This window comes from Strix uralensis, chromosome 3 (genome assembly GCF_047716275.1).
Source record: "Strix uralensis isolate ZFMK-TIS-50842 chromosome 3, bStrUra1, whole genome shotgun sequence".
Lineage (NCBI taxonomy): Eukaryota > Metazoa > Chordata > Aves > Strigiformes > Strigidae > Strix > Strix uralensis.
The window spans coordinates 36,087,397-36,103,903 of NC_133974.1; the positions used below are offsets into that span (position 1 = coordinate 36,087,397).

Consider the following 16,507-nt stretch of genomic DNA (forward strand, 5'->3'; position numbering starts at 1 on the left):
ACAGAAAGAGAGGAACTTTTATGTAGAACAGTAGAAAAAAAGACCAGTTGGTCAGTTGAACACACTGAAACCTGCATAGACCATCACAGAATAAATGACGGAAATTGCGTATCTTACGTAGCAGAAGACATGAAAGATGGAAGACTTATACAAACATGGCCAAAGTAATATATTAAATTGATTACTGAAATGAACATGTTATAAGATGCTTTCTAGTTTTACAGGTGATTATAATGAAGCATCTTCGATAATTTATATTTACTTTCTTTTTAATATCTGGGTAAATGTTTTTGAAGTATGTTTCAATATGCCTCACAATGGTTTTATAAACTGATGGGCCCAGTTTTCTCTTGGCTGTCATGCTGGTTTTTTAATAGTCCAGACTTGGGCCTTCCACTGAGATTTGTTTAATAATAGCCTTATTAAAAAACTGAATACAAATAAATGGGTTCGTTTCATTTATTTGCCCTATGGTATCCTTTCTTAACAAACACTTTCACAAAGTTTTTTGTTTGTTTGTTTCCCTTTTATTTACAGGGGATAAACTGCTTGTTCCCTTTTATTCCTGAATGAAAAAGCAATGATACTTTTAAAAAATTATTTCTGTTTACTTTTTTCTGGTATTGTTTTCCTTTTTATTCCTTTCTCAAAACAGCTCCTCATATTTATATAGATGTTTCATGCTGCTTTTACGACCCTGTTAGTAAGGCACTACAGCCTTTAAACTAGTAAATAACTTTTTGTTCAGAGTCTCAGTTCTTAATTTTCAGGAGTTTTAGTTAAGGTTATTTTTAACGCGATAGCATTGTGTGTGAGTAGAATAATATCACTGCTTCCCTTGTGCCTCTGATGTCAGGGCTTTTTTTAATATGTTGCCTACCACCATGTAATTTAGAATAAAGAATGTACAAGTGCATTGTGAGGGGAAATATGTCAGCCTCCTGGTTTTATATTTAAGAGTTTTTGGAAAGAAATTCCAATCACATTTGAAACGTGACTGGATCAGTTGGTAGTTGATAGAAATATGCATGCAGCTCATTGGAGTGTAATCTCAGTGTTCAACAGAGGTTTAAAGTTTGGGTTGCTTGTAGATAGTAGTAAAAACATGGTCTCTTAAACCGAGGTATCTAGCTATTGCACAGTTCTTAATTTTTTAAAATATTAAACAAATTATGAGTAAATAGAATATATTTTTTTCCTTGTTCAGTGCCTAAATTCAAATGCATAATTATGAACTCCATTTTGGAAAGAACTCTGTTTACCTAAACTTCTTCTCTTAAAAAAAAAATTTGGGTAAGGACTTAACTTTCATTTGTTACAAACTTTTAATTAAAGTATTGAAAAGTTAGAAATTACAGTTCTAATGTGAAAATCCCTCTGTGGTTCTTTGGTTAAAAGTGACAAAGTGTGGAGGCATAGCCTTCTTCCAGCAAGACCACTGAGGTTTCATTTCAGTAGTGTTAAAATATTATTGTCTGGTATGTGGGAGTGTGGTATAGTGGGTTTTTTTCCTGTCTGTACAAATTGCATCTTTTAAGCGGCAACTGTAAGCATGTGATACATGAGCAAATAGACATTAGTCAGTTACTATGTATTCTGCTTTCTGAAAAAACAGCCTTTCTGGTACTGATGCATATACTTTGCATTCCTTAAAATCTAAAAATATTTGTTCTTTAAAAACATCCAATTACCAAATATTTTTCTAGTCGTGTCATCTTAGTTGCACCATAAGAGCTACTCTTCAGTTTTAAGGATTTTTTTCAATGTTTTGTTCGTTTGCAATCTGTTACCTTCTCTCTCACCCACCCACATGCCCTTTTATTAAAATGGTTACAGTATTGGGGCATCTTGAAACCCTAAAAGTATAGCCACTATACAAGGGCATTTTGAAAATTGTCATAATTTTGTATGAGCTGGAGCTGAAGAAGGAAAATGTATCTAGAGGTAAAATGATCTGGCTAGATCAACACAGTAGGTGAATGCCAGAGATGCAGGTACCATAGGTTGCTATTTCATGTTTGTGCTGCAGGGTTTCATTTATTCTTTGGGATCTGGAAAATTTCTGAAATCATTAAACTCATTGTGTTCTGATGAAGGGTTAAGAAAGCTCAGTGAGCCTCCCTTGAAAGAATATGCTATCCTGAAAGGGAGTTTAAAAAAAAAAAAAGTTACACTATTTTAAAATTTTAATATCAGTGGATAGTCTGTACAGAAGTACAACTATATTCTTTTGTCTTGCTGACACTTTCTGTTGGAAATTAGTGATGATCCACTACACTGTTCATTTTACCATTACACACCTAGAATTGTTGTGGTCTGTAAATGAAAGGAAGATACAACAGTGCCACTGGCTAAGTGTTGACATTTATATCATTCTTTCCATATCAAAACCAGCTGTGTGCACAATCTTACCTCCTGAAGTTACAGGATCTGCAGTTCTCACCCTATGAGTCAAGAACTTTTTTCTTCTATTTTATTTGATGTGAGGATATCTGTATTGCATAAGGTGGGGGAATGAATTGTAACATGAAGGGTAATCTTGTGCACGGAAAAAGGTTTTAGGAAATTGGGGGGGTGGGGAGAGTACTGAGTGGTTACTTTGTATATAAAGAGCTAAAGTTCACTATGTATATTGCAGTCAACATGTCATATCTGTAGCTACAAAGTGTTTTCATCTTCACCTCCATCATTGTTTCTCTTCTGTAGCCGTTCCCTTGGAACTCCTGATACAACTGCTTGTATTCTTAAGTAGTTGCTGCCTGAATGATCTTAATAAAAAACCCCAAACCTATGTAATTAAAAATTGGCTAAAGGTTGTATTATTTTGTTGTGGCCAAGAGAGGAGTAACCTTATCAAGATTGATGAGAAGGGATTGATGAGAAGCATGTTGTTTCTCCTGGAGGCAAGAATGTGTTAGCTTAATCTAGCTGCTATCAGTATAAAATGTATGATTGGGGGTTTAATTTAAATACTTAAAATCATTTGAGGATAATTGCCTATTATTGAAAAGAATACATTTTCACAATATCATGGAGTGGGTTTCTTTTTTTATATCTTCTTCCCCATTATAATAGTTGAAGATGACAAACACAGAAGTACTAAAGAAACACATTTTAATGAGCAGTGGAGCCAAACTGAGTACAATGTTTTTAGGAAGACATATTTTGGTGGTAATTGCTATGGGATAAAATTTAGTTATATGCAAGTTCTTCTCCTACAACACTGAAGTCTGCGGTTTTAAACCACATACTTGAACACCGATATGCATGAACAAACTAAGACTGTTTTATAGGTTAACTTAGTATTGACTCAATTTATGAATAGGGCTGTATAGAATCTTTCATGATGTCAGTAACATTGTTATCGTTATAATTATATATAATTATTATATATTGAAGGTTCAATAGTATTCTCCATTTTGAGTTAATAACATCCTTTTAATTTTGCTTTTTGTGAAATAATTTGATGTACGGTTTAAGTTCATGTTCACATAATCCATCTGGATCACTACGTTGCCCACTTAACATTCCTGTTGTTCTAGGCATGTATGTACAATGTGCATGTGATGCATTTAAATTTAAAGAGGGAAGGAGAAAACCTCACTCTGTGTTTAAAATGTTTTGCTGGTGCTCTGTTGCATTACAATGTATCTGTTTTTCTCTCCTATCTAGCGAGGCAAATCTGCTCAGCATAGATGACAGTGATGGGCCTTTCAGTCCCAATGAAGAAAGAAAGGTAACTACTGTTTACTGGTGAAAACATATCTTTAAAGCTTCCTAGGTTTTTAAAGAATGTTGCATAGTCATCTGTGTGGTATTACAAAGTGAAAGTTTATGTGTTGATTTAGCAACATATGCTCAAGGTTTTCTTCTGCCTACCCTTAATGTTCCTTTTACTCCTATAGATCTTGTTGGTTTGTATAGTACTCTGAAAATATGAGCATGAATAACTGGTTTTAAGTTTAGACAATTTTCATTAATGGGATTGTATTTATTAAATTAAAAATGTTAATCGGTATATCCCATGATTGCTTACTGTCAGATTTCCCACTTTTGTACGCATGTATATGTGTGTGTATATAAAAGGATGAAGATGCATAGGCAAAACCCATGCTTTTTGTGGGTTTTTTATGTATATTGAAATAGCTTACAACTGCAAGATGCTTCATAATACTTTGAAAATATTCATATTTTGTTTAGTAAGGAATCCTAATGAGTAAGGGTGCAGACAGGGTATATTTTACGTGAAATTTGGTACAAAAGCGGTTATGCATTTTGTACATGAAATTTGTTACAAATGAAGCCGAAGTAATATTTATATAAATATTTTGTAATTTGTTTTTTCCTTTAACTTTTATACGAGCATTTTAATATATGTGAATTCTGTTGTTACAGTCACTTCGTTGTCGGCCTGGAGCTGTCGGCACCAGTGGTGATTCCATAAAAACATATGCAAGGCGAGGCAAAACTGGAAGCCTGAGACTTTTTAAAGGGAACGCAATTGGCCTCAACATGATGGGAAATAGCAAGAAACTGAGGTACCACATTTAGTTTTATGTTTACTTACCTATTTGATCATTGATATACATCAATGCTAAATGAGTAGAACTTGTAGTACATTTGCGTTACGGCTGTGCATTTTAAGAAGCTATGCTGTTCTGTGCTTCTGAGCAAAGACAGAAAACTAGATTAAGGTCTTTCATCTTCCAAAATGTTAAACAGCACATTAGTAAAATACCAAAAGGTTATTAAAATAGAGTTAGAGCATTCAGTGGCACACTTGTCAGTGCCTTACCAATGTTGTCTGCATACGCTATTGTTTCCTCTATACAGTGTTAGCATGTGGAAGACTGTTTCTAACATCCCCATCAAGAATTTCTTCTTTCCATGACTGTGAATTGCCAAGGTTAACTCAGGGTGCTTTTTCTGTTTTCCTTACTGCAAGGTGTCATTTGATTTAGGAGTCATGGACTGTTCCTTTAAAGGATTCAGCAAATATTCCTACTCCTACATGATAGCTTGAGATTGTCACTTGCATTTAGAGCTGACAGGAATAGCATTTAAGCATTCAGTGCTGTACTTGCTTGTTACTACTGGCCCTAGCTTGTAACAGACTGATCGCTTTATTTAGTATATAATAAAAAGTGATACATTCATGTAACTTTCTCTGGGAGTATTTCATATTGCTAAAGTGCACTCAGTTTGGTTACTTCTGCAGGAAGGAATAGTTCATAAGATAGCTAGTTACAGTTGGGCCAGTTGTTAAATATCGGACCCATGAGTATCTGTATGAGGAATGTCCTTGTCTTCATTCTTGCATGCTGATCTGTAGAGCACTGTTGGTCAGTGGGACCGTATTATCACAGAGTCACTTGAGAAAATAAATCCTTGAAGTTCTATCTGATATGTGTCCTCTCCTGCAGTTCTGATCTTTGAGCCTAACGTACGGGGAACAAATCCAGAATTTCCAGTCTGGACTAGTTTGATAGAGTTTGGTAGAGAAGAACAAATACAAGAATTGTTCATACTTCAGTCAAAATAAGGACTCTTATTACCTTTATGTTGTAATTGTAACCTATTCCCACATATTAATCTATCCTGTTGAATTTCAAAACCTAGATGAGCCTTCACCCACTGTCTTAACCAAATGTGATACATACCACTCTAATTTAGTTTTTCTGTAGCTTGTGAATGGTCTTAAATTCATGCATACTCTTAAATAAACAAAAACCAAACCAAAACTAACCCCCACAGATTCTGAATTTTCTGATAAGAGATGGCCAGTTATGAATATTTTCCTCTTCGGAACTACTGCTGTAAGGACCACATATAAACAATAGTTTAGCTTATTTGGTGAATGAAAGGATATTCTTATCCTTCATTCTTTTTTCAGTGACTTAGATTTGACAAAGAACAGTGAAACTTTCACTGATGAGTAAAATTCTGCACTCTTAATAGTTCAAGTTATTGTTATTATAACCAACATGCCATTGTTTAGGGGATTGTTCGGGTGTATGTAATGTATGTTTGGAACTAACTGCAGGCTATTAAGTATTGTATACTGGGTTATTTTGAATAAAATTAAGTGTCTTTAATGCTTTATTTACATTTTATTAAGTTTTCAATAGTGAACTCCTCTGAAGAGTCATGATTTCTAGCTAAATGTTATTGAAGACAAAAAAAGTCTGTAGACTTCCATAAAACTATTAATTTCTCCTGTCACTGTTTAAAAATTCACCTCTACCCGTGGAGTTTTATTGTATAGGTTTTGTTCATATAAACCTAAACCAAAATCACTGCCTTCCCAATGTCCAGTGAAACATAAAAGCAAACATTGCATTCTCTCCACGGATGTTTCAGACCTGATCAGATCAGAAACAGATCAGACATTTACAAAAAAGATTTCACTGAGCTTTTTGGTGAGAGTGCACCTATGTTTTCCCTTCCTTCCTTTGGGAATACAGACAATGTCTTGGTTTTTGAGATAGACTAATAGGATGTTATGTGGAACTTAAAAAGCTTTGTTAAAATACAATAGATTTAATAATGGCAAGGTTTTTTGTTGTATGTTAAAAGTTGTGCCATTGCACTGGGATCCGTTATTTTCCAACATATTCAAGCACTTCCTTGGCAGCTCTTGCCCACTCTGAACACGGGTACTTCCTTCAATCCCTTTTTTTAATTCTTTCTACACTTACACAAATTATCACAGTACTTCATTATCGTTGATTTATGCTGTGCAAATGATGTTTTGTGTTTCAATCTTTAATTTTTAGTGCACGCAACAGATTTATAAGATAACATACAGATTTCTGGCTTGCTTCTCTTCATATTGGCCAGTTCTTATAAAAACTCAGCGATTATTTACCTTAAAAACAAAGAAACTCAAAACGAGAGTAGTGAAGAAGACTGTGCATGTACATTATATTTGCTGTTTGTTTTGAGTACAGCTGATCATTTAAAATAAGATTCCTCTAGTCTTCTGAAAACTAGAATTTTCTTCTGTCTGGCTGTCAGATTTATAGTGAAATACAACCTTAGTACGTATTTTTTCTCCCTTTTTTGTTAAAGCAGTCATATGTGACTGTGTATGTGTGTTTTAAGTTCTGTAAAGGAATGTGGGTTTAATTTTGTTTTTAAGGTAAATAATCGCTCAAGTTTTTTTAAAGAGTCTAAGCATTTAGTTCAGACATTCTGTTATTTGGATTGGGACTGCCTTCTATTGACAAATACTATGGTATAAACCTAACACCTAGTATGATTTATAAAATCTAACTAAAAAAAAGGAAAATCTGTTGCATGTGTGTTACCTTACTTAAAGGTCACATCATATACATTGAAAGCAGGCATCCACCTTCTATCTGCTACTGAGCTACATGCTGAATTTACACCTTCTTACTAAACTGTCATTAATGGAGGAATGATGGATGTGTGTAGGCCACTGCGACTGCCATAAACAATCAATGTTGGATTAAAACCCATACTATTTAACTCATTTTCAGATTTTGGCCACTAAGTCTGCTTGATTATGATATAAGTGTTTATCTTGATTTAATACCTTAACTGTGATAGCATCATACCTTTCGTAACACATGTATCACAACAAAATCCCTAAATCTGTAAAGGTTTGTGATCCAGTCACTGTCTGTAGTGAAGACTGGTGGTGTGTTCATGTTGACATGCAGCACAGAAGGTGCTTAATAGTTACTCTTCCAATATTTGGACTCTTCAACTAGAGAAAATTCTGAAGGTTGATCATGCAGTTAAGCTGCTAGATTAAATGCACAAAGATCAGATACTTGAGATTCTTGAGATATTCATGGTGATTTTTATCACAAAGTTGAAGTCTCTTTTTTTTTTTCCACCTTGTCTGCAGAATAGGGATGAAAAGCTCTTCAGATCAGTGGGGCTTGACTCAAATTGGTATTATTGTAGTACAGTATTGCCTAAAATTCAGGGAATGAGTGATGGAAAGAAGGGATATGCAAGGACAGTGAGAAGAAATTTTCCCTGTACATCTCCATTTGCATGTACAAAAATTTAAGTCAATCAAGAAGTTATCATCTGTTACCTGGTTAAGCAAATCCATTATCAAACTCTAACTTAACCCTAATAGTTTTGTTGTTCAGGGTTTTTTAATCATGAGGTCTTACTTGAAATTGCTTTTATCTTCACTAGTTTTCAATAAACTTGTATCAAAATTTCTCACATTATTAAATCCCTTTTAGATTTTTTTTGTAATACTTTGTAAAAAAAAAAGTTATTTGATGAACAGCAGAATTAATGTAGTCTGTGGTTGTGTCCTGTGTTCCTGAAATGTCATGGTCCCATTACTTCTAGTTCCATCCCTTTTTCCAGTGCAAGATTCCTCTGTGCTTTGCCTTTTAAATCTGTGGTGGTAAGAAATTCTTAGGATCAGCTGATAGAATGTGATAGTGTAATCTTGTTTACATTGGAGCCTAGACTTTAAGTGGTTTAAATGGTATGTCAAGGAGATACCATATATTGTAAGTTCTTTAAGTCTTCTAGAACATTTGTTCTTTGAGGGAACTTTCTGACCATTACATCACCCTGGTTTTAGTGTTGCATGTTAATTTTCTTGAAACTTATAAACCCAGATTTCAGTTCGGATGTGCTCATTTTGCAACTTGCTAGGACTTCATGACTAAACTATCTGGTGATTCTGTCCGCACTGGGTATGTTCTATTCAAAGAACAGGATTAGAGAGCAGCTTGCATTTTATAGCTGTCCTACTTGGAAGCATATCTGACACCATATGAACCCAGTTAAGTGTGCCATCTAGAACAGTCTGCTTTGACTCAAATCTGATCACCCAGCAGGCTGTGATATTCTATTCCAGCACCTACTGGTGTTTCTCACTACTTGAGTGAGGCAGAAGGCAGAAGTGCTGCTTAACAGCTTTTTGTGCTGCAGGGTCACAAGACTTAGAGTTTCTCAGTCATGACAGTTTGGCAAAGCTCAGATTCAACAAATAAAATAATAAAACATGAGATTATGTGACTTGCTTGTTTAAACTCCTTAGGTTTTAAACATTTGAAAAGGCATTCCTGTACTTTGCTTGTGTTTTCTTTTCTATTATCTCTTTCAAAGACATTAAATTGGAATCCAGAGAGGATTTGAGACATCCTTAAGTATTCAGGGCAAGTAGCTGTCGGCTTTTTATTTCTCAGGTGACAACATCAAACAGAAGGTTGACTGTAAATTAGTCTGGATGATGACTGACCAGCTGGAGTTGCATAATCTTCACTTGGAAGCATGTGGGATGAGTGCATTTACTTTGGTGATTGAATGGGACGCTGTTAGGTTACTTTAGAGGAGTTGAACTGTTAACTTAGAATACTTACGATGTTTCTAAACTTCATATTCTAGAAAAGAGAGTTTTACCATTTGATTGGTTTTGATAGGTCTTGTTCTGTTATGTTCATGGCTATCTTATGATCAGTCAGATCTTAACAGTCATCTCATGATCAGTCAGAAATGCTCTGAAAGCTTCTAATATTGACTTATGATACTCAATATAAGGCTCCCAAAAGGTTCATAATGCTAAGCTGAAAACAGATTTAAAAAGCAAGCTAGCAGTTTGCTCATTTTCACCTTTTGCGGGAATGTAGAGGAAGAATTAGGAATTGGTTGTCAGCTTTTGGGGGAATTTTGGTACTTCTGTTTTTTTCATGGTTCGTAACAGGACAAATGGCAGGAGCAAAACTTCTGTTGAGTAATATTTCTGAGAAATATTTTGAATCAATCGGAATGCTTTTTCGCATCATTTTATTTAGTGCAATTAAAATTTAAGCATTGTATTTCCATAATTTGAAACAATTTGCATTATCAACATGCTGTCTGTTAAAAGTTGCATGGTTTTTTAACATTTCAAATGCAGTATTTTGTGTCCTGTCACAGAAGTGTGCAAGATAATTGTTAGGGTCTAACGATCTTTGAAAGAGTACTCTATTATTCATCTACTGTGTCTTTATATCAGCTTTTACTAGAGAGGATAATGGTAAGTAATCTTCTCTCCAGAATTGCTTGGTTTACATAATAATGAGATTAAAGTGTCAAAAGGCAACAAATGAAGAAACAAAAGAAATTGTAAAAGGCATTGGTGAATATACTATCTCTGTGTAGAGTCCTGCTGAGATATTTGAGCACCTGAGAATCTTCTTTTTTCTTTTTGGGATGTGTTGTGTTGTTTCAGATACCAGCCATCTTACATCCATAAATTTTCTGCATTTATTTTCCCTTATGAGTAATAAGATAAGGGAAATTCCTGAATGTACGATTCAATCTGTTCACATGTTATGCCCTTTAAGTCATATTGAAGAAGTTAATATTATGCCTTAGTAAAATGTATAGATGGATGTATAAAATCAATTATAAATAGTTATAACTCATTAAAAAAGGCAGTGTCTTTTTGCAGTGACAGTGTTGAGTAAAGGAGAGCTGGTTCACAGTGTTTTGGATGGTGATAAAATTTTAAAAAAATCTTTATTTTTACTTCCAGGAAAAAAATGTGCATATTCTTATTTGTCTATTTTATTCTAGACTGAATGTTTCTATGCCTGTCAGAGGATCCTAACAAGTTGTATGATTGATTCAGAAATACTTTGTTGGTTTTTGGTTTTGTATGGCTGTTACTGTAAAAGCAGAACGCCACAATTTTTAGCTAAGACTATGTACAAATACACCAGAGTCTTTTCTTAAACAGTTTTTCTGTGTGTTTGCAGTGAAAATGCTCAGAATATGTCTTGTTCTGTAACTGTGGTACATGGCAGACGTTTTCACCATGCTCATGCGCAGACAGCAGTAGTAAAAACAGCAGCCCAAAGGTAAGACTACATTTGTTTCTCCAGATGTTCCAATTGAAAAAAGTCCTTTTTGATTTTGTATGTAATGGTTTTCCTTATGCTGTGAAGTGTTTTAAGAAATGTAAGTAATTACATGGTGCATTTTTGATCATGAGCTTTGATCTTAATTACTAAAGTTTCATAAAACTTACCATTTAGAATTCACTATTGTATAACCTTAGAATTTACCAATTTTAAAGCACACTATGGCATGTATTCAGTAGGAGAGCACCTGCTAATGGAAATACATTTAAAAAATACTTTGAAATGGACAAACATAGTATGCAGTAGAAATTCACATAACTGACAACGTGATCATCAAATACTAATTCACAGCAACTCGAGTTTGAATAAAATCCATCTAAAGATTAAGTTATAGATCTGTTGATCCTATGTAGTCTGTAAATAGAACATAAAACATATAAACTAGGACATCTCACAGAAGCAAGGTTGTATAAATAATTGTTAGAATGGACAGCTGGAAACTGGGAAATCTTACTCAGCTATGCTGAGTTAAACTTAATTGTTTGGAAAACTTAAAACAAGATCAGACTTGTATAAATTGCAGGGTTGTTTTAAAATTATTTCTTTTATAGGCTTTTCACACCTGATGTGCATCACAGACATATGACCTAACCATTGCTTTAAGGAATTTTCTTTCAAAATTTGTCCATTCAGCGCTCTTCCTATCTTACAAATTTCATGGATTTCCACCAGCCCACGAGTTATTGATGATCTTGATAAGGACATAGAGTGTATCATCAGTAAGTTCGCAGATGACACCAAGTTAAGCAGGAGTGTTGATCTGCATGAGGATAGGGAGGCACTACAGAGAGACTTGGATAGGTTGGATCGGTGGGCCAACGTTAACGGGATGAGCTTCAACAAGGACAAGTGCCAGGTCCTGCACTTGGGCCACAACAACCTCATGCATCGCTACAGGCTTGGGGAGGTGTGGCTGGAGAGCTGTCTGGAAGAGAAGGATCTGGGGGTTCTAATTGACAAGTAGCTGAACACGAGCCAGCAGCGTGCCCAGGTGGCCAAGAAAGCCAACAGCATCCTGGCTTGTATTAGAAATAGTGTGACCAGCAGAAGTAGGGAGGTGACAGTCCCCCTGTACTCTGCACTGGTGAGGCCACACCTTGAGTATTGTGTCCAGTTTTGGGCACCTCAATGCGAGAGAGATATCGAGGTGCTGGAGCGAGTGCAGAGGAGGGCAACGAAGCTGGTGAAGGGCCTGGAGAATAAATCCTGTGAGGAGTGATTGAAGGAGCTGGGACTGTTTAGCTTGAGAAGGAGAAGGCTAAGGGGAGACCTCATCACTCTCTACACCTACCTGAAAGGACATTGTAGAGAGGTTGGTGCTGGTCTCTTCTCACAGGTAATTAGTGATAGAACAAGAGGGAATGGCTTTAAACTCCAACAGGAGAGGTTTAGACTGGGCATTAGGAAAAAAATTTTCACAGAAAGAGTGGTCAGACAGTGGAATGGGCTGCTCAGGGAGGTGGTGGAGTCACCATCTCTGGATGTGTTTAAGGGTCGTTTGGATGAGATGTTGGGGGATATGGTGTAGGGGAGAACTTTGTAGAGTAGGGCTGATGGTTGGACTCGATGATCCCAAGGGTCTTTTCCAACCTGAATGATTCTGTGATTCTGAGTGCTTCATTCCATCAGCATTTTGTAGCCTCCTTCTGGCCCTTTTTAACTCTCTTTTTTAGTGTAGATTTTTTGGGGTGGTGGCATATGTAGGAATCATCTTTTTTTTCCATCCCACTTCCCTCGCTTTCATTTGCTACCTTCAGAAAAACAAAGCTCACATACTAACGTGAATAAATGATGTGATCCAAATGTGTATTAGGGCAATTTGGCATTGAAGAAACAGACTGAAAAATGGATTTTGCAGTTGTGTCCCTGGGTACCTACACCACTGTTGCCTCCTTCCATTTCAAACTGTACTATCATCTGTAAATGGAAAATAGCACGGACATTTCCTTCCTCTTTGTAATAGTGGATACAGTAGTAGAGATCTCCCTTTTCTTTACATTTCTTCCCATCTTTGCAAGGCAGGGGTGACTAAGGAGGATTGGCAGAACTTTTCCCATGAATTAAAGACAAGGTTTATGTTATCAGTGTGGTTTAGGCTGAACCAGCTGTGCTCTTTACTTTTACATGCAGTCCTTTTGAGAGTATCTTTGTTCAGTGTTCCACTGAGGAAAACATGGGGCATCCCTAAGCATTCATGCCCTTACCTTTCACTTTTTTTTTGGTAATTCTAAGGGATAAAAATCTTGATCTGCAGTGCTAATTAAAATTATTTGAGTAAGCAAAATCATGTGAGACTGCTCACTCTTGGATCTCTAAATGTTGACCTTAATATTTTAGTGTACTTGATTAAGCTATGTTGTAAGATGGTTCTTTGAAACAGCCAGTCAGCATGGATTCGTGTTATCTAGTTAAGCGCCGTAGGCTTCTTCAGCATGCAAGAGAGTCCAGTCCAGTGATTCTTAATCTTGAGGGGATGTTAAATTTGTCTGCTTGCCTTTCTCACCTATGCGACTTGCTTCTTTATAAGCCTGCAATGTAATGTGGAAAAAAAAAAAAAAAGGTAGCAACTTTGTATGTGTGACACACAGAAAGAAAACTAATGCATAATATAGGCAAGCTGAATATTGCATGAAGTAACTGGATAGTAGTCATCTTGAATGTTTCTAAATATGTTTTCTTTTAGAGCTGTTATTGTAGTGCATTTACATTAACAACAGACAATTAACTCTAATGCTAAGAATATTTTAGGAGTTTCAAAGGCAGGAAGTAGTCATAACAATTCCAAGCAATGTTTGGTACTGGAGAATGTCAGAACCGGTGTGATCTAGTTGACTGAGGGTGAGCTTTATAGAGGAACTGTGAAAAGGATTTTTAATTCCAGTATCTTTTGCCAGTTGACTGAATTGACTACTTTTTGAAAGCTTCTAAATATTTTTCTGAGTTAGAGAATTGAAAATTAATAGAACATGGCCTCCTGTCATACTTCTTGGGTTTTTTTAATTAAAAAAGAACAGGGATCTCAAGGCTTCTTGATATGGAAAATGTAGGTTTATGAATGAGAAGACAATAGTTGTTAGGAAAAAAAAAAAAACTAAAATAAGACTATAGAACTGTTCATAATACAAAATTCCAGTGGGTAATTTTTTTTGGCCATATATTTTTAGTTCTTTGGGAATTTTTTACATCTTTTTTTCCTGGTTTTTACTGACATTAGACAATAGTTGAGTTTAAAAGTAAATTCTGATGTGTCTCCTCAGAAAGAAATATATGTAGAGAATGTGGGTGGCAAACCAAGAATAAAATTTTAGGTATATAAATCAGACAAAAAAGCTGGTAGCATGGCAGTTGAGTTCTAAAGTGTTGAGGTTTTTTTCCTATACTAATTTACAGGCAGCACAAGTTTTGTTCTTTTACATTGTTTGCATTTGTAGAATTGTGTTATGGTAGGGTGATCAGTAACAACATGGGGAAAATAGTTTTAGGTAACCTAACATATTGTTCTTAAATCTATAGTGGATTATGGAAAGGATAACCAAAAATAAAAACACAATTAAATGAATTCTGAGCAGATTGGGTCTTTGGCACTGACGTTATGGATTCTGTGATTTATACTAGGTTCTTTAAGTGGGGATGGTGTCACATGGGGCAAGCTAATTATGAAACTTTGTTTTAATCTCTACCAAGTTGAATTTGGAGCTTGTGATGTGTACTGTATTTCTCATCTTTTTCTCCAACTTTTTTGCACATGTTAATTTAAATTCTGGCTGGCTATCTGTTTCACTCATATTTAAAATATAAGGTTCCAGTACAACAAAACAGGGCATTTCAAAGTAATATTTTGAAAAATATTATTCTTTTTTTTTTCCAGTAAAATCCAGGGATGAAATTAAAATTTGTTCACTTCTGATACAACAGATTTTCAGATACAGCTTAGCCTAGGGTTGTAGTTGGTTCAAACTATTTTGCTTCGTTTAATAGATGCATAGTTCTGCATATGCTATTAACTGACTGTTCTCTAAGACTTGGCATTGGAGTAGCACGTATGTACAGCACGTCTAACAAATCTTATGCACGAGCTGCTTGAAGCAATTCATAGGGACAGTGCTTGTTATAATTCCTGGATCTGTCCAAGATTCCCATTTCTTAATCTTTCTGAGATGTCAAAGTGAGAATTCTTTTAAATGCATTATACTAATATGGGATTTGGTGGACTTCGCAGTGTTAGGTTTACAGTTAGACTCAATAGTCTTAAAGGTCTTTTCCAACCTAAACAATTCCATGATTTGTGATTTTAAAACAAGCGAGGCATCTAATGTAATGACAGTGTACAGTATGAGGCATTCTGGAAATGTTTTTCCGGCCTTTAGGTTTCTTTAGCATTAAAATTTACAATTCTTAAGTGTGACTCTTTAAAGCACCTGTAAACAGTTAATCCAAGTTATGTATTAACTGTGCCAAGGATACAAAGATACTGGATATGGCTCCATACAGACATGGTTTGGATCTGACTAGATTTATAAACTCAGATGTGACCCGTACAAAACCAGTGTTTATTGTTTGTAAAGGCTGACTCCAGTTGGAAGCAATTTTTCCCCACTTTCATGCAACATTGGCTGATTACCCCCACCCCAGTCTAAGTTGCAGTGGTCATACTCAGTTTTGAATTTCTTTTACTCTCTTCTCAGAGCACTGTGGAGATTGTGTTTTCATACTGCACTCTGTAGGATTATCAGGATTACTTTCTTACCGGTTTACTTTCAATCCTGCCATTCCTCTGGGTTACAGAGAGTTAGAGAGTTTGCTCTATTCGTGGGAGTGTGAGTGTTCTTTTTGTGAAAAGGAAAGAATGAATTTATATTACTCGAATATCATTACTCTGTTTTATTTGACTGAAGTAAAGCAGGAAACAGTTTGAATTTGTTCTGTTTTAGAATAATGTTAGCGTAATGCATGTATGACAGATGTTTGTTAGGCTTTTGATATTTGGGAGGAACAGCCACATAGATTAAAAGTGTACAGCATTCCGTATTGCAAGTTTTGAAAAGGCAGGAGAGATAAAGATACTGTTTTCAAGTTGTCTTCGTGCTGTGCTTAGTTAGGTCTATTTTTATATCAGCCTTGGTATACGAAGGACCTGAGTTGTGAGCACCAGCTACATGCACTGATGTTATAGGAGATGCTTCTGAAACTAGTGGCCCTAATTCTTAAATATTTTCAGAGATTCTTTTTAGCCCAAACCTCAGAAGGAGGCTGATTGCTTCTCTTTGTCCTTCTCTATCTAGTAGCTGTTTCCACATGGTCTCCTAAATATTTAAGCAGTGCTTTCTGAATTTTTTTTTCTCAATTTCTCAAAACACATAAATATTTTTTGAATAATTGGAAACAAGTTGTTAATGTAAATTTGTTTTATCTTCTTTTGTATAGTGATCAGGGATTGGAAATGAGGCTTGATCTGAATTCATGTATAAGAAATATGTCATATCAGGTTCTACATTGCAGTGAATTAAGTGAGACAACCAGGTTGAGTTCAGAATTAATCAAATTTTACGTTGAAAAAGGCCAGACAATGTAGTATTTAGACCACTGACCATTGCTGT

The 16,507-nt window shown here is 35.4% G+C and overlaps 1 protein-coding gene across 3 annotated transcripts in view; it reads left to right on the plus strand.

Annotated features, from left to right (window-relative positions):
* Nucleotides 1–16,507, plus strand: part of SENP6 (SUMO specific peptidase 6) — an 83,033-nt gene that overhangs the window by 22,333 nt on the left and 44,193 nt on the right. For all 3 annotated transcript variants that reach the window (XM_074861895.1, XM_074861896.1, XM_074861897.1), the window contains 3 exons: nt 3,673–3,736; nt 4,396–4,538; nt 10,746–10,847. In XM_074861895.1, the coding sequence (XP_074717996.1) occupies nt 3,673–3,736; nt 4,396–4,538; nt 10,746–10,847 (309 nt within the window). The remainder of the gene's footprint in view (nt 1–3,672; nt 3,737–4,395; nt 4,539–10,745; nt 10,848–16,507) is intronic.